The sequence below is a fragment of the Pomacea canaliculata genome, linkage group LG12, assembly GCF_003073045.1.
Source record: "Pomacea canaliculata isolate SZHN2017 linkage group LG12, ASM307304v1, whole genome shotgun sequence".
In the NCBI taxonomy this organism is placed as follows: domain Eukaryota; kingdom Metazoa; phylum Mollusca; class Gastropoda; order Architaenioglossa; family Ampullariidae; genus Pomacea; species Pomacea canaliculata.
Window position 1 is genome coordinate 17504794 of NC_037601.1, and position 19413 is coordinate 17524206.

At 40.0% G+C, this 19413-nt stretch overlaps 1 protein-coding gene across 4 annotated transcripts in view; it reads left to right on the plus strand.

Annotated features, from left to right (window-relative positions):
* Nucleotides 1–19413, plus strand: part of LOC112576686 (hemocyte protein-glutamine gamma-glutamyltransferase-like) — a 32911-nt gene extending 13498 nt beyond the window's left edge. For 2 of the 4 annotated variants that reach the window (XM_025259320.1, XM_025259319.1), the window contains exons 4-17: nt 9653–9871; nt 10461–10718; nt 10912–11030; nt 11252–11359; nt 11715–11889; nt 12405–12543; nt 12766–12869; nt 13355–13520; nt 14014–14093; nt 14280–14362; nt 14853–15060; nt 15475–15635; nt 16024–16160; nt 16711–19413. In XM_025259320.1, coding sequence (XP_025115105.1) covers nt 9653–9871; nt 10461–10718; nt 10912–11030; nt 11252–11359; nt 11715–11889; nt 12405–12543; nt 12766–12869; nt 13355–13520; nt 14014–14093; nt 14280–14362; nt 14853–15060; nt 15475–15635; nt 16024–16160; nt 16711–16849 — 2096 coding nt within the window. In that variant the 3' untranslated portion in view covers nt 16850–19413. Of the gene's footprint in view, nt 1–2097; nt 2412–2462; nt 4138–9652; nt 9872–10460; nt 10719–10911; nt 11031–11251; nt 11360–11714; nt 11890–12404; nt 12544–12765; nt 12870–13354; nt 13521–14013; nt 14094–14279; nt 14363–14852; nt 15061–15474; nt 15636–16023; nt 16161–16710 lie in introns of those variants that run through there. The other 2 variants (XM_025259322.1, XM_025259321.1) reach the window with 2 other exon arrangements.

Here is a 19413-nt window from a genome sequence, read left to right on the forward strand (position 1 = left end):
ACTGACTTTCTACACCCATCCCCTCACCGCCCCCTCGCTGTCTTTACCTACCCGGAAACCCCCGCCAATGTTCGCCCAGATTGAGGCAAGGTAAACAAGGGTGCAGGGTGCAGTGGGATGTCCTACCCGTCTTGTAGTAGTCTTGCAGTACCTCATAAATATTACACGAGTGGGAGGCGAAGGATGGGTGGAGGAGTATCGTACATACCCTCGCACTCACATACACACAAAATACCCACACACACACATTCTGTATCTCTCACACACATACATGTACCCAAGAACACTTTCTCTCTCTCATACTTATTCCCTCTTTCTTTCTCACGCACAAACACATCCTTTCTCACACACATTCTCTTTCACGCAGAAACACACACATTCGCTCTTTTTTATTTTCTCACACACATTCTTTCTCTCTCTCACACACACACAAATACACACGTTCGTGAGTGTACAAAAAACATCCTTTTCCAAAGACATTCTCGCTCGCACATTATATATAAACCCATGCATGTACACACGTGATATGTCTGTACGCACGAGAGCTCGTACAAACACCTTCCTACACAAACACACAAGAACGCTAACGTTCACACGCACGCCTGCACATGCAGGTAACAAACAAAACAAGACCTTTGACGAGTTCATTGTACTGAGTTCTGTCACGATGCGCTGAGTGACTAGCACGAATGCTGACAAGGATGCAGGTTTGTTACAAGGCTCAACGGCTCTCACGTACCCGCGGCACGTCCACACGTTTGTTCACAACAAGCACGTCTTTGTTTTCAATTTCTCTGTCTTTCTTCTGCACGCAAGACGTAGGAAGCCCGAGGGTTGAGCGAGAGCCCAGGGTGACGTCATCATTGTATAGGCATAAGCTGGGAGGTCCCTTCCGCTTATCTGCTTCTTTCGCTTTTGTCCACAATGTCTGGAGGCGTATGAATAGCCAGTATAATTGTGAGCTAGACGTGTTAACACCACAAACGATGAAAACTTCAGTTGAAATATGCAGATGACGAAGACGAAGAAACAGACAATGATATAAAATGTTTATTTATGATATAAAAGCTGTCAAACGGTTCTCAGACTTTTGAGTTTGAGGTATAAACATTTTGATGTCCTTTTCTTCGCATTTCGTTGAGTTTTGACAACATGGGATTTCATTAGTAACAATAGGAAAATAAAACTCCTCGATACTTTTGTTAGGTGTAATGAAGGAGCAAAAATGGCAAATTATTATTTGTTGTCCTCCTCATCAGTGTGTATGTGTGTTGAATTAGCCCAGAATTTATCTGCGTCCCTTATTTTACGGGCATAATGTGACAAACACCACTGTCCTGACCGGAAATAATTTATGGTAAGCGGCACAGTACGTGACAATAACGAATCGCAATGGTATTTCCATGGCATCCAGAACAATAAGGAACTTCCCGATGACAAGGCATCTGAAGGACGCAGCAGAAACGCGCCGGTATGTCAATGACTCAGCTTCTCGGGAAATAATTCTCCATCTTGACCACTTAAGTACGTAAGTGAGCGTCAAGGGCTTTATTATTATATCAACATTACAAGTCGAATGGGGCTTTGTGAGGATGTAACTCAACGTCCGATTTGTGCGGATGTTTGAATCGTGATGACTAGCTAGTCCACAAAACAATTCATAGACTGCTGGGAAACAACTACTCAATATTCTCGATGCCTCTTCGTTTCATTTTATATTTTATTTCTTTCGATAACTTTCGTTGTACTTTTGTTTCTTTCCTGTGAGTTCATCTACACGTTCTTTTTTTCTTCGACCTTTAACCTTTTCATACGATCTTCCTTTCCTTTTCTTCTTTCTTTATTTTGGCCACTGTTCCTCTCTTTGTCTCCCTCCCTCTTGAGTGTCACAAACAGCACTTTAGAAGCCGACACGAAAGTCTGAACCCGCCCACTTCAAACAGAATGTAACCTTTGACACCAGGGACACTTATTTATTCCTTTCGTTTTCCTGGTTCGAGGACGATTAAGTCAACAACAGCAGCAGGCAGCAAACTTAACTACGTGGTTCTATATTTAGTGCTGTTCGGGGTCCACGTAGTTTCAGCCATGGCTGCGAGAAAAATTGCTGCCATCGACATCACATGGAGTTTCGATTTTCAGTTGAAGTGTCGGGGAAGTTCTTTTGCGGGGGTGTGGTAGTAGTGGAGGTAGTAATGGTAGTGGTGGTAGTGATTAGGTAGAGGAGGAGGAGCGGCAGGCCACACTTCACGGAAATACGGAGGAACTGTGAGAATGGAGGAAAGGTCGCTTCGCATGCTTTGGTGACGCACGACGTAATCGGTGGACAAACACGTTACGTACGTCACGCGGAAGGTGACGCCACGCCCGCGCCAGCCACGCACTTACGAGCGCCGGAATGGTATGCGTAGGTATGTGTGTAGGCTTCTTTTTCCAGATGCGATCCTGTGCTTGTGGTAGGTATCCTGTCACAGGTGATGTCACAAATAAGTTTAAGAAACGCACAGCTCTAACCAAAAAAATTCACAAAACCGGTTCACGAGCTACCGTGCTGCACCTGCCATCCCTGTCTCCTCCTGTTTTGATTTTGTTTTTCTTTCGTGCTTCCGATGTGTTACAAAGCACCTGCTCAACAGTTCGTGTTCTTACAAGCAGTCTGCTACTTAGTTCCAGAGTCAGACTCAGTCAGCAGTGGCCCGCTGCATGAAATAGGTCTACGCAAGGTCTACTTTTGGTTAAAACTAAAATCAGCCTGTGTATGAATGTTTTTCTCTGAGGTATTCGTAGACCGGAGCGCGAAGTTTCCACTCGCACTGGGAAACCCCTTCCCACAAATCCCTGTTCTAGTCACTCGCGAACCTGTTTGAGCTGCGGGATGCGAGGGAGTGTGTGTGTGTTGGGGGAAGGGGAGAAACGAGGGAAGGGCTGAAGAGCATGTGGGAAGAGGATGGAGGTTGGTGAGGAGGAGGAGAGCTGACGCCTTCACCTAAAACCTGCTGCCCCTGCGCAGTATCACTCATCATCCACCGCCACTGCTCTCTCGATCATAAACCGTCGTGGCTGCTCCGTTTTTTTCCCTGCCTCCCGCGCTCTCTCTCTCTCACGGATGGTGCTGGTGGTGCGGAGAGTGTTGCCTTGACTGACTACAGCAAATTTTCGAGCTCATCAGGTTTTGCTGCCGCAGCATTGGGCTCCCTGCCCCCGAGGCGCTAACAGTGTCTTCGTGTTTCAGTTTTCATCCTCGCAGGACTTAAATACATTTTCAGGCAGCGTGACGGACCATCAGTCCTGCTGCGACACCGTCTCCTCACCTGCCAAACACTCAACGGTTTCTGGATCCTCTCCACCTGTGTACCTGTTGCTGTGACGAGCACCCAACTCACCCCAAAGGTGGGGACGTTCGACTCTGGTCCGATGTTTCTGAAGGTTGTACCTTCGCGTCACAAACGCAGAGACTCGGGTAGACACGGGTAGACGGTAATCAAGACCGGAAGTGCCTGAACTGCACGTTGAAGGACTTTCACACACACAGAGGGAGGAGTGTAGATGGTCCCGAGGGTACTATGAACTAACCCTGCCTAGTTGTACTACATTTCTGCCACCAATGTGAAGTCTGCTTCGGAAACCTTTGACATTTCCAGGTCGGTATAAACCGCTTGTCCACTGGCAAGAGAAATAATTTCAAGTGGATTATTGTTCCCTGCGTCTGACAAGAGGCGTTCTTCAAGCCATCCTGAAAAGTAATAACAGCCTGATCACATGTCAACACTTCACGAGATTTGAAAAGTGAACTGGAGAACATTCAGCAGCTCCATTTCTTTAGTCAGGACGAAGCAACATATATATAGATCGTTCCACCGCTACCTGTCGCGTGAGGTGTGTTCCAGTAACCACAGCAACAGCAGAAACAAATACTAGTAGCTCTACAGGCTACCATGGGGTGTGTGTCTAGTATACCGATATGCCAACAGTGCGCTAAGAAACGGAGCTCGGACGCCGTCCTCACCAACATTAACACCACGACGACGCCGGTAGACGTTGCCAGTCATCCCCGCTACGACAGGACTACAGACATCGGTCGTCGCAACACCGCAGCCTTCCCTAATGATGTCTCCCTCGTCTCCTCGGACATCAGAGGTAGGCAACCTGTTTATGGGTCCTTGCCCTCAGCCGTCACTGTAGATTTTATTTATTTTGGAAGAATGCAATGCAACACTCACCTTTTTAGCTTTTTTGAGGGGAAGGGGGTTGGGGTTTGTTTGTTTCTTTTTTTGGGCAGGGGTAGAGTGGTGAGTGCCTACTATGAGCTCAGCACCCAAAAGACACGGCGTATTCCCACCTCCCCCCCCAACCCCCAAGGTGATACCGCTGAACCTAGTTTGCAAGACTGGGGGGTCTCGGTCGTGCCCCTCTTGTAGACCTTTTCTTCGTGCAAGTAGTCCTTGCGACATGACTGTTTTGCACTTGAAGACTACTGAATGCCAGTCTCGGATTCAAGACACCTTAGGGGCAAACAACCCCGCAGGTAGCTGGGAAAGGGGAGGCGAGAAATCGGAGAAGACACGAAAACCACCCGGAGACAAGCAAAAGCTAAGATTCTCTTAAACCGCACCCACCTTCCCTAAGGGCCGAAAGGTTATGCGGCAACAATCTGACTATCTTTAGGTGAACCTAACACTGTTTAGTGGTAAACATTAGTAAATCTTACACTGTTCACAATCGCTTTCCTTGTCTCCATATTCCCACGTTTATTCTTCATGTAACAACGGACATGTATCTCTGGATTGCTGGTTATCTATCGAGACTAACGAAAGAAGATGAAGGCTGTCAGATCATGGCAAACATTTTAGCAGTCTACTACTCGGAAATATAAAAGTCAACAACAAACTTGTAATCTATTTGTTACTAAGTTATTTTTCTTTTGGGGAGGTGGGACAAGGAGCCTCGTTTTCCACTTCCCTCAACTAAAAGGCAATAAACTGTAAGCACAACAGACCGCAAGCTTGAGCTTGACGCCAACAGTTAATCCGGAAGTGTATTTGTGTTTTGACCTCGTGTTAGGTTAATGTGGTTGGCAGGGAGGGAAAAGAGGGTCGTCTGCAAACAGTCCAGAAATATACCTTTATTCTCATTCATTTCAGAGCATCCAACTGCATCACAGGTGATCTGTTCACAGTCTTCGTGTCAATGCTAGATTATTTTACCCACTCGTTTGAACACAAATATAACCCGGTGTTATCTCACTTGAGACCAACGACTTACATACAACTCGTTGAAGTCCTCGCATGCAACTAGCCCCAGAGTCGTTTTGCTACTGGGCTCGAAGCAGTTATGTACACGTCGGAACTTAGATACTGGCCTTGACATACCCCGCTGTTCCGCTGTGCCCTAGCAACTCCACTTTCATGCACATACACTCACACACACTCTCACACACACTCACACACCCTCACACACACACACTCACACACACGCAGCACTCGTTTTCCTTTCGCATTCTCCGTGCGTTCCGGTGCCAAGCGATAGGTGATTGGTGCTGACGGTTGTGAAAGTAAACAAGTTGTTTAACAGTGCATTGCACGCAGCCCTTCACCAACATAGAGGTCACCACGCTCCTGGACCTTGATGATGATCATTATTATTATTATTGGTTGACGGGGTTGCGAGAACTATAGTAATACAACACCGAACACTTCAGGTATGCAACAAGCAGCTGCAGCTATTTTTAGCAGCCAGGAAGCGAGATGCTTGATTAAGGTGTGCAATCATGAGCAAATTCCTTGCTCTGGCCACGGTTTGCTGGCTTCAGATCTGCTTCCTGTGAAAATTTAAAAAAACTTTATTTAAAAAGCAAACTTTGAAAAGGCTATGAAAGGGGGATATGGAAGTCAAGGGATTGAGAGAGAGACAGCAAGCGACCACATTATCAGTTAAAAAAGAGCACATGTCTAACTTGTAAAATTAATATCTCTTTGGTCCAGATATGGCATATCTCTGCCTTAGTTTTATTTTACTGAAACTAGCTTTGTGGTTCTAAGACAGCTTTAGTACGAGAAGACAAATTCTGTGCTGAATTTATGGCTTCCCATAGCATGAGTGAGGGAGGAGGAAGAGGGAATTTGTCATCTCACCCCGCTTGCCCCCCGCTGTACCTATATGCCACAGGATTGAGAAATGTCAGGAATTCGGGGCCTTCTTGTAGCATTTTGTTGTTGTGGCCCTGTGCTCCTGGAGGAGTAACAAGGAAACCACTAAACTAAACTTGTAGTATTTATTTTTCAGAATCTGTCACCGAGGTATTTAGAGTAAGAAGACAGGTTTTAGTTCCATTTAGTGGGAATCACACTTGTTTTGTACGGTTTCCTACGGCAGTGACATTCTCGGTGATACGTGGAATTGACGGAGTTTCCCCATCATTATAATAAAATAATAAGATGTGTTTGTAAGTACTAATGAAATACGTGTATTAACAAACATGAAAAGAAGAAGTGATGGAACCACTTTGTTGTACCTGAAAGGCATACATACTTAATTAGAATGTAGATTACAATTAATCTACAAATAAATATTCGTGATGTCCTGTTCACCATCTCCCGCCCCCTCCCAATGCCAGCAAATTATCTCATAAACAGCATAGTGACAGAATACAGTCGAACATAAGTGACATACATACAAAGAGGTTTGTCCAAAGGCCAAAGGGCAGAAGATAGAAGATGCCCCTTGCTATTGCAACAACCCCCGAAACTAAGCAAGTATACAGGTAAATGCTGGATTCGCTCTTACCGCCATTTCACTGAACCCGAATTTGACTTTTGAACTTTAAGTCTGCTTCCGGTGTGACTCAAATTTACTCTTCGTTGATTGTAACAACTCAAAGGTCAGCTGACAGTAGTTGCCAATTGAATTTTTCGATGACCAGCCAGATATGGCGGAGCGGATGGTAGAGTTGGTGGTGGGGAAGGAGTGTGGGGTGGTTTTGAGGGGGAGGACGAGACTTGGGTGTTTTAGCCCGTGCCAGCAACTAAGTATACTTCACCATAAAGTAAACTCTGTAAACAACATGATGCATTCAGTATGACCGAAATCAGATGCAGACCAACGACACCCGATCCTCAGTGTATTGGTAATGAGTAAGCCCATGTCATGGATAAAAAAAAGTCCCGAAAACATATCAATACATGTAACGGGCAATATCTTCAGACACCAAACTATCTACATGTGCTGTCTCTACAGTTGTTAATGTTACTGTTGCATCAAAAACAAAATAAGAAAAAAAAAATAACACGTGCATAAAACTCACCTCTTCATTTAGTCACAAAACGCTTGACGACTTATATGACATGCAGATGCGTGGGGGCGGAAAAAAAGGGTGGAACATTAATTCCGGGTGGCATGAAGTTTTAATGGCCACCACAAACACCATCTTCTATTGTTGAGTCAACCGTTTTTTACCACTGATCTTCGTTAAAAATATGACACCACACAGGGCTTCTGCTTACGCAAAAAATTGCGTACAGTACGCATTAAACGTTCGGAGGACCCCTTCAATTTTCGTCAATGGGGTCCCATTCAAATTTGGGCGAAGAACAGGGACCCCTTAAAAATCTGAAGAAGGGGTCCCTGGGACCCCAAAGAATTTAGCCTTAGCAGAAGCCCTGACCACATAAAACAGGTTTAAACCAAGCAGACTCATTTTTCGAACACACCCATTTTACGACAAGTGTTTTCACAGCACGACAATGCAATTTACGTGTCCAAGGGGGTTCTGGAGTTAGGAAATATTTCAGTGTTTTTGTTTCCAGTACACTCTTTCTTTTCATCGTTATTCCATCAGTCAGCTAAACCTTGGGATTTTGGAACCTGCAATGCAGGTTAGTTTAATAATAGGTCATGTGAATCCCGCCCGTTTTGTTTTAATTTTAATTACTTATTGATCACCGCAAAATATGTTGATATCATTTTAAACTGTAGCACATGCCGCATGTCTGACTGACTGTAAACATCTCTAGGAAGACTGTGTTGTTAATGAAGTTCACAACTATGTTGAAATAGAGCGCCGACTGGAAAATGCGGAAATGAGAAAAGCAGGAAACCGAACCGCCAACCTCTCTTAGCTTATTTCCTGGCAAGAAAACGAGACAGATGTTGTTGTGCATCTCATTTCTCTTGTCACCAGTGGTATAACTTGGAGAAGAGGTTGGGGAGAGAATAGACAGAGCATATCGGCTGCGGCACGTAAGGAATGTCTTGACTGTCAGTGCACGCGCATCCTTTATTCTTCATTGGTTAGAAATTCTTTCTCTCTCTCTCTCTTGCCAAGAATAATTCCTCAACATTGCTTATATGCATGTAGAATTTCTTAAAGATTTGTTCTAGCACGGACGTGCATGAGTGGTTTGCTCTCTGTCTGCCGAGACCAAGGTTTAGCCTCTTCCGAAGTTCTCCGCTGTTGGTCTCGGCGAGCCTAAACAATGAATGTGACTAAACCGGAAGCGTTTTGGTAGTTAACTGGAAAATATTTTCTACCAGCAATCCAGTAATACAAGTTCGTGGTTCTAGGTGGTATTACTAATCATCGCATTTTCTCAAGGCTGAAGTCTCAATCCTTATATGTGAAACTAGTTTAGTGGGCGGAGCTAATGGGATTGGAGAAGGTCATTGTCATCATCGTTCTCGGACAATGCACTAAAATTATGGATGTGACATTGTAAAACATTGGTGCAAGATTTGTGTATTGAGAGGGAAGTGCATTCTCCAACGAAACTGTCGACAGTGCCCCTGTCAGCGTTAGCGGGGAACTAGCAGACAACCTGCGAAAAAAACGAGGGCGCACAGTTCCAGAACGAGGCTGACATATACGCTTGACTTTGTTGGGATCTTCGGTTACCAGCAAACATCGTGAGCGTGCTTATCGCCAGCTGTGATCGTCATGATGATTTAATGAGCCAAGAGTACAGATAACTTAAGGGTTTAATTTAATTTAACATGGGAGTTAGTCTCACGTGACGTTTTATCGTGTTTTGGAAACACTGCACGCCATCGCGAAAATACAACTAGTACTGCGTGGCCATCATTGTTCACAAAATTATTACCATCGCCGGCATCATCTAAATGTCGTAGAATAATGTTGCCTTGTGCGAAGGAAAAGTGTGAGTCGGGGAATGGCTGGGTGAGTGCTTTAATAGCTATATCGATGATCTGGATCATACCAAATGACAGGGGATCGAGATATGTTGTATGAAATGTTAATTTCCACCTTGGATTGATGTCCCACGTTGGGAGGATAAAGTAATGTCAAGATCAGAGTGTGGATACGTCCATTTATATAGAGCTTCTGCCTTCATTGTGTGTGTGTGTACTCAGGCATGCATGTCAGCAAACAATTTTAGCCCTCGTACACACACACAGCAGAGAGGGGGATCGAGAAAGGGAAAAGAACTATAGAGAGTTTAATGAAGGTCGGAACTCAAAGGAAACATGTTCCCATAAACAACAACAACAAAAACACCAGTTTTACTTTGTTTGCAAATAGAATATTGTTTGCCTCTGTACTATACGAGCTGCTAACAATCACATAAAATAATTGTTTACTTTCATTTTAATTGTTCCCACACACCCACCTATCCTCAAACACCTGTCTTGTTTTCTGCAGAGCCTGACCCAGCCCTCGACAAAGACGTGCTGCGAGTTGAAAACGTCGACTTTAAGGTCAAAGAGAACACACGCGCCCACAACACTTTCGAGTATGACATCGCGGAAACTGAGGACCCCAAGTTGGTCATTCGCCGAGGGCAGCCATTCAGCGCCGTCTTCACCTTCTCCAGACCCTACAACGCCGAGCAGGACGACCTGAGGCTCGTCTTTCAGATCGGTAGGACAGGCAGCGCCACACACCATGAGCGAGAGAGCGTGGACGAGAGTCCTTGCATGTTTTTGTTGATGAAACTGTTTAATGTAGTTTACACATTAGGCAACTAAGAATTCAGAGCTAGTTAGGTCAAAATCAGATAGTATTCTTTTCGCAAAGAAAGTAAATATTTACGGTCGAGGGGTTTAACTTCTAGATATATTATTTACCAAATAGTTTCTAAATCACCAATAATTTTCCATATTCTTTTAATGCAAACTTCATCACTGATAAATTGTAAACAATGGTTTATGATTGTTGTGGTTTTTATTCCCACTTGGAGAGACACTGTACTGTTTATGTATACATACACTAGAACTGGGATTTCTATTGCACTCGTAAACAAAGATTTGTCATTTATGCTAATCACTCAGCAGACTTATGAATCAACAATTTTTTTTTTCTGTCATAGTTATGGACCAATCTTTATAGTTTAAAAGTTTTAACTATTTGATTGGTGCACCAGATAAAATTTTTAAGCTGAATAACCATTGACTGAGCAGTTTTACCTTTACTAAGTAGTTTCAAGCTCCTCAATGGATCTGGTTTTCAGGTGACCGGCCCATTGTTAGCAAGGGAACCCATGTAGAGTTTGTCCTCTCCGACAAGGATGAGCCCAACCAGTGGGGGGCGAAGATCGACAGTCAGTCAGGCAATACTGTCAATGTGACCTTTTTCACACCACCTGACTGCATTGTGGGCAAATGGAGCTTCAAGGTTGATGTTGTGCGTAGAACAGACAACCAAACTTCTGTGTTCCGCTACAACTACAAGGACCCAATCTACATCCTCTTCAACCCATGGTGCAAAGGTAAGAAAAAAATAAATATCATACAAAGACATATTACTTCCCCTATGGCCTATAGGAACATTTACCATGGAGGTTGGGAAATAGAGCCAGCAACTATCAAGCTCAGCAGCTGGCCCAGTAAATAGAAACAATAAGAAATAACAAACTGCCCAATGTGATGGTTAACATAATTTGTTTCTTTTTGTGATTTTAGAGGATGCTGTCTACATGGAAAATGAAGCAGCAAGAAAGGAGTATGTTTTGAGGGACACGGGCAAGGTCTTCACTGGCACCACTGACCGTATCACAGGCAAGCCATGGGCTTTTGCCCAGGTGAGTAGCTACAGTCAGGGATCATCCTACTAACACATATAACAACTGTACCTATAGCCTGTCCATGTGTATCTTTGCATCACTACTTATTTAGCCTCAGCTATAAAACTTATTTTGGTTTTCCACCTCCTCCAACCTTCATCTGTCATTTCCATCACAGTTCCTTTTCAGTTTCACAATTATCATAGCACATCCAGTCATCTCTGTGTCTTTATTTTCAGTTTGATGGCAAGGTCCTGGATTGCTGCATTTATTTGTTAGAAAATTCAGACATAAATATTGCAGTTCGAGGCAACCCAATCCCTGTTGCACGCAAGCTGACTGCTATGGTAAGGAAAACATCTGTAAAACTAATTTCAGCATCATTTAACAAGTACCTAAGCCAATAATTATGATTGTCCTACATTAGAGATTAAAAAATTATGTTTCCAAATGTTATATACCAATTATCTGAATAACATGTGACTTCAAAATTGTTACATCATTTAATGTAATGTATAATGTAGCATTTCTCAGTGTGTGTCAGTTTTGAAATATTAGTATAAATGTCTTACAAAGTCTTTTAAAAACAAAGAAAACTTATAGAATTTGAAGAAGGACAAATAAAAAAATATAATTTTTCATTCTTGAAAGTTCTCATGTCTACCTTATCTTTGATTTTTCTACCGTATATGATCATTGTAGATCAATGCACAAGATGAAGGAGGCGTACTGGCAGGAAACTGGTCAGGTGACTACTCAGGTGGGAAATCACCACTATCCTGGTCGGGCAGCCGGCCAATCCTGGAGCTGTACTATGCTCAGAAATCCACAGTCAAATTTGGGCAGTGTTGGGTTTTCTCTGGTGTGTTGACCACAGGTAAGGCTGAACTGTAGCTGACAAAACCTCTCTCAACTCAAGATCTGCTCATTTCATGTTATGCCCTTTGTATACAAAATATTTTTACATTTTTAAAAATGATAAAAGTAGAAGTATTGAAGCTAGCTGTGTCCACTAAGGCATTGTGGGTTCAAGGCTTAAATTTTCATCTCTAGATCCAGCAATAAATGAATATCAGATCTTAAATTTAAAGGTAATGGAACAAAAGGTCCTCTTTTCCACACCATGCATTAGACATTGTGAACCACACACAATTCATCTCCCTAATATTAGCATTGGGATAAAAATTTAATACAGACAATAATTTTATGACAGCATATATCATCATGCATCAGAGGAAACATTAGTGAAATATTTATTGGCTAATATTTAATTATCCCAATCATCAGTCCACTAACAGTACGGGTAAGATGATTATCATTCTTCCTTTTCAGTTTGCCTTTGCATGCCGTTCACAGTCTATGCCCTCATTATGAGACTGTTCTTTGTTTCAGTGTTCAGAGCTCTTGGCATTCCTGCTCGCAGTGTCACAAACTTCGCGTCAGCCCATGACAGTGACACATCAATTACGATTGATTCTCACTTTAATGCTAATGGCGAACCAATGGAGCATAAGAATGTGGACTCTGTATGGTAAGAACTTGCATGCTTCATGGATAGTAAAATTCGAACAGATCATGAACTGGTTGACCCCCTGACCAAGGGCAGTTAATTTTGTTTTAAAACATGTTCAAAATATATCAAACTTTGTAATTTACAAAGAAATTTAAAAAAAATTAACATGCATATTACAAAATTATTATTTTTTTAGCATTGGATTGAATGATGCAAAACTTTGATTATTTTATTTCTAAGGAATTTCCATGTTTGGAATGAAGCTTGGATGGCAAGACCTGACCTTTCACCCGGCTATGGCGGCTGGCAAGCTTGTGATGCTACCCCCCAGGAGACAAGTGATGGTAAAACTACTTCACATACTTTAAGGGTCCTTGGCTGGTATAATCTATTCATTATCTATTACATAAATAGGTTAAATCTGCCATGCTTTTCATTATTGTTGTGTATGAAACCACATTTGTGTTGTCATTCTGGGTTTTTTAAAATTTGCCCTTATACCTCAAGTGGAATTCTTTTTTGGGATATAGAAAAGAAATCTTTTAAAAGTAAAAAGGCAGAGATGAAAGCAAATCAGACAAGATCATGTTAAAAAAAACAACAATGACAACAAAGACATTTTAGTAAGTCATCTTTTATAAAATGGAATATTTATCTGTTCTAATCATAATTTTAAAGCAATTAATTACATTAAATTTAGTAAGTCTTTATTTCAGTTGGATCTTAAAACCCTTTGTGAAATTGTACAATATGTTATGAAATCAATTAATTATCACCTAATAGATAGCTATGCATTACACATAGCTGCATTGCATTGATTTCATTCCAGGTGTTTACTGCTGTGGACCTGCATCTGTCCGTGCAATCAGGGAAGGTGAGGTCAACCTCCCATATGATGGCCCCTTCGTCTTCGCAGAGGTGAATGCTGATAAAGTTTATTGGAGGCTGAACAAGATCACAGGCAAAGATGAAGTTGTCCAGATTGTTGAAAATGTGTATGTAACAAGTACTTCATAGTTAAAATCATTCTACACTTGTGTTTGCACGCATGATAAGCATGCATGATAAACCTTAAAAATTGCTCAGCAGATAGAGGCATCATTTAAGATTCTACTACAGACTGCAAGACACTGTCTATTCTAGACGGGTAATCTAAAATAGATAAAAAGAGGCATCGTGTACCCACTTGATGGATAAATATATAATATTATTAGCATTAACACATAAAAAATATTCCCCTTTCTCCAGCATTTCATCTAATGAAACACCAGATATGCCTTCAGTCCTCAGTTTTCACCATAAGACAAGCCATGTACATTAATGAAAATTTAAGAATAGAAATAAGAAGACACTCGATCTATCGTGTGGTGACAAGAAAAATTCATTTGGTTACCCAACACAAATTCTTTCATGTGTTGTGTCCCCTGAATAGTTAACACAACTATGAGGATGCCTGATTATGAGAAAATGACTTTTCCTATATTTCAGTGTGGGCAAGAATATCAGCACTCTTGCACTGGGTAGTGATGAAAGGGAAGACATCACAAAGTACTATAAGCCTCCTGAAGGTAAGAAAATTATGTAGAAAAATGTTTCCTCTTTTGTTACTATGTATTTTTTATATGTATGTGTGTTAGTGCGCCTGCATAAAAATCTCAAAAGCAATAATGTAATGTCAGGAATATGTGCATGTAGAAGTAAATAGTACAAATCCATCATGATAAAGGATGGGGCTCAATATTTTCATTCTTCAGGAAGCGCCGAAGAGCGTGTTTCTGTGAGAAGAGCCAATCTGCTTGGGTCTAAGCTTCATAACATCTACACCTCTGGACCAGAGGTTAGTAAATAAACCATTTTTTAATTATCTAGATATGATTGATAATATAGCATTATTTTGCTTTCCTTGTGTCAAAGTGCTGCACATTTCTGTAATCTTTATTATTTTCTAAGAAAGAATGATTCTGAAAGAAGCTTAGTGATGTTGAATGCTCTTAAAAAGGAAATATGTTAATCCTCCTTTTGTCTCTGAATAAGACTGCAAGGAGAATGTTAAAATGGATGATTTAGGTTTAAGTAAACATTTATAACAACTTGATGAAATGGTTGTCACCTACAAAAAAACTTTGCAACATTTTAGTGCTATCAAAATGCTACCATTAGTTTAGCTAACATTTTTCTTTTACAGAAGACTAACAAAGCAATCTATGTTGGTTCACATTCACATATGGTTCATATTCACATATGCTCCTAGATCATCTTATATCAAAACAGTTGACTTAAGCAATGTTTTTGGAAGGAAAGTTAACTTGTATTAATTTTTGTTGTAGGATGTAAAGGTTGAAGTTAGTTTTGACACGGACACCTTTGTTGGCCAAGATGTTATGGTGAAGCTTCAAGCTACCAACACTAGCAAAGAGCAGCGAACATTGGATGGGCTCATGACAATCAGTACTATGTACTACACTGGTGTTGTGGACAGAGATGACCGTGTAGGGCAGGAAAATATTGAACATTGCGTGCTGCAGCCCGGAGAGAGTGAGCATCGAAGCCATTTTTTCTGTAACTTAAATCTCTTGTACTATTCCTGTGCTAACAAAGTGTTAAAACATCAGAAAAGTATTTACAGTATGATGGGCAAAATAATGATCTACTCTTGACAATAGTTACAACAACAATTTGTTTTTAATTGATATAAGACATAGAAACACATTTTTCTGTTGTCTATAACAGTCACGTGTTCTCGATCATGCATTTACACTGACAAAATCATTTTAATAAGTTTATTTTGCATATAAGACATTCAGCGACAGAAATTACAGGCATTTTCTACAGTATCAAAAATTTGTAGAGAACACAAATGGAAAAATCTTCTCTACCTTTCTGTGCTTAGGTGTAATTTACAGAGAGATTCAAGTGACAATGTTTTTCTGCTGTCTTTTTTCTTTTAAGCCAAGGATATCCTGATGACTTGCCACCCACAGGGCTATCTTAAGAAACTCAAAGACTGCTGCATGTTCAGTGTAACAGCCATGACTACGGTCGGGGAGACCAAGCAGTGTTTTGTCAACCGAACTGAGCTTCGCCTTCGCAAGCCCCATATCAACATCAAGGTGCTTGTCTAAAATTCCCAATCTTAAAAAGCAAGATGTGTTGACTGATTAATTCTAGTTAAAAGTCAGTGAGAGATACAGAAAACTGATAGGTACATAAGAGGTTAATTTATGGCACAGTATTGTAGATTCCTGCTAAGCAGCTGGTCCCCATGGAATTGAAAGTGTTTCTATGCAGATCAAATTGTACCTTAAAATAAATTATCGCCCCCATCACCTAATTGCTTTAATTTCTCTGTTCTGCAATGTGGGTTCTTCTTAATGTCCTAGCCTGGGCACTGATTAGCACCAGTTTGTACTGAGTTATAACAAATGTTGACTTACAAACATATTTATGCTTGTGCTAAAGCACACAGCAAGTATACTGACTGTTTTCTTGACAAATCAGGCACCAGCTAAAGGAACTGTGGGGACAGAAATTGCTGTGGAAGTGTCTTTCACAAATCCTTTGAAGGTCTCTCTCACCCACTGTTACCTGGAAGTGGAGGGGCCAGGGTTGACTGAGAATCAGCGAATTCCACAAGGGTGAGTGGGATTGGAATTAAAACATTGGGTAATACACGAGTTTATGTGTTGAACTTCTGTGGTAAAAAATGGAGACTGAGATGTTAGTAACAAAGACATTTTCTTCTTTTTTTAAAGGGCACAAGACAGCATGACATTTATAAACAAGCAAAATCATGCAAATGTTCAAAAATTATTTTCTTAGCATTCATGACATTTTATTTTCTCACATGTAGTTTTTAAACATGAAGATTATTTATTTAAATATGATGGAAGCTCACACTGTAGTTTAAATCTTTTAGCAGCACCTAAAGAACTTGAGCTTCTGGTAGACTAAAATTGCTAGAAATTTGATATGCAATAGAAATTCACTAGAGAATGCACAGTGCATAAAATAAGTTTACCCGAAGTATTAGAGCACACCAGAGTATACTGACTAGAGAACAATATTCATTAATACAAAGTACTGTTAGAAAACACCATTTTTAGGAACAGTTGTAAATTTCCTAAACTTTTCCATTCCTGTTATGATTTCTTTTCCATTGAAATGAAAAGTGTCTGTACATTTCAGTGATGTGCAAGCCAGTGGTACATTCATAGCATCCTTCAAGATCAAGCCACAGAAGACTGGTGAGCGTGAACTCATTGTCAACTTTAACTGTGACCAGCTGGAAGACGTTAATGGCTCCTGCAAGATCACAGTCTCATAGGAAGGATACACACCTCCTGAATACATTCACAGCCCATTCAGAGTAAAACCTGGGAAAGCCCAGGGTGTGAATAAACTGAAGCCATGCTGATTTCCTACACAACTGTGATGTAACAATTTGATATCATAGCAAGGCTTTAGGATCCTTTGCTTTTTGGCAAAGGCTGAGAACTATTGCTAACATCTAGTGATATTATTTGATTTGGATTCAGCAGCTATGGTCTATTAGACTATGGTCTGATGTTTTGCAGCAGTGCCTTAGCTTCAGTTCGGTGCATATGGTATACACTTTGCAAGCTTCCATTCTAACACATTTCAACTCATTTCATAATTCCAGAAGGAATTCATTGAATGACCTTTAAGCAATGCCTGTCATGATAATGAATTGTAAAAAATTATAAATATCAAAGTAACAACATACTGTTCTTGTGATTCATCAACACCATATCTGGCAAAATTTAATAGTTTATTAAATCTTGAAGGAATGCATTTGAAATGAACACTAATTCTACAATTCACCGAGTGTACTTGCATAATTTTCCACCATTATGTACCCAGTATTTAATTCATACTTAAAATGCTGCTTTTTCTCTTCCTTGTTGAGCCAGCTAGGTGTGTTTCAGAAACTCTGAGTTCTCATGAGGTCTTTTTCTTTTTTCGCTTAAATGCTTTTGTAATTGTCAAGTAAGCAGGTAATTAATATACTTTCACTTTTCTTTAGTGTCTTAAGCATAAACTAAGATAAAAGTATATCAAAGATCACTTATACTCTGATGCTTGTATTAAAATATTAAAGCTTACTGCACTGGGGGGGTCATTACAATAAATACTGTTTAGGATAAGTTTTCAGAGACATCTCCAGATTTATTGTTTAACATCTGGTTACATTGTAAACTGTTTATGTTACAGACTGATATACATGGATTATAAAAGGAATGTAACATTGAAATTGCCTAAAATAGGAATTTTCTTGTGGTTTATATGTTCAGTGGCTAGCAAATATTATTTGTTTTTTTAATTATGATCGAGTTTGATCAAAAAGTGCCAATATAGTCTTGTACTGGTTTAAGTGAAATGATTTGTTACAAAACTTGACGATAATAATCCTGATGATTATTACCACATGATACCTGCATTTGAACAAAAGTATTATACATACATGTCCATACACCCTGCAGAGGTATTTTGTCCTTTCGTGATGCAAATGTTACAATATAAAATGTGAGTAAATTACACCTTTTCCTTTTCTTCAGCTGCAGCAGTATTCTACCTGTTGATTTAGTCAGGGGAGGGAAGTTTGAAGGGTAGTTACACAGTTACCTTTGTTTCTTTGACATAATATTAAAGAAGGCTTGTGTATTTTCTTGGACATAATTTTTACATGTTGTATCACTTATATATCTGTACCTTCTAGTAAATTATCATAATCTTTTATTACCAAGCTGTTTATATGTGGTGTTTATCCACATGGACAAACAAAACAAAATTATAATATTGATAATATTGTTATTGTTGGTACCGTAAGTAATCTCTCCTTAATATTGATTGCATAATGAATTCTTCATGTGAACTTTTTTAATGAGAATAAAAAACTCTTCATTTCTCTGAATTATGCTGGCTACAGAGTAGTTAAATCTTATTGTGCCATTTCAATTTCTTTAAAATGAAACAGCAGCAATTTTGATTTTTACTTCAGTGGTTGTGCATGAAAAGCTGAGTGATTATTAACATTAAGTCCTTAAGAAATTACATCAGTCAACAGTTGGACAAGCCACAAACACAAGTTACATGCCAGTTACATCAGCTGTTGCTGAATTCAGACAAATATTTTTTATTCATCGGTAACAAAACATTATATTTTCATGACAACATTAATGAAAGTGATCCTTCTATTCTGCATAGCAAACATTTCACTCCTTTGTCTCTGAATTTCATTGAGATCTTGAAATTAAAAGATGCATTTACCATTTGTTTCCAGATACGAGCAAGGATCTGTGCTTACAATTTCTTTATCTGCTTGAGCTATATGTATTTATCTTTCTTTTTTTTTTAATTTTTAAAATGTAGTTTAGATGTCCATTCTTGTTGATTAGATTTAATCTACACTTAAAATAGCTGCAGTTTCACAATGCTTACAAATTTGCCAACATATGTTCTGTCTGTTGACATCAATATTGCTGAGTAAAATTCATTCAAAAAATTATAGATACCTATTGTTTTTGTTATAAAAATAAACAGAACTTATGTGACAACCTTTGAATGATGAGGTGTTTCAGTATTTCAGATGTTGCAGCTTTATTTTTCCAGAGTTTTTGGTGGCTTGTGTTTATTTAAAAACTTCCTGATGAGTTTCTGTTTTTGGCACCATTTTATTGTTGGTCATTAAAATTTGCTCAAAGATGCACAGTTGTAACTGGCATGAACTGCAGTTTCATCTGTAATCTCATCACCATCAAAACCATGCATCTTGTCAAACTTAAAAGATTCAGTAGAATCTGCATTTTTAAACTTTATATACTGCAATTTTTACAATTTTTAATAAAGCATTTACTGTATAAACAAAAA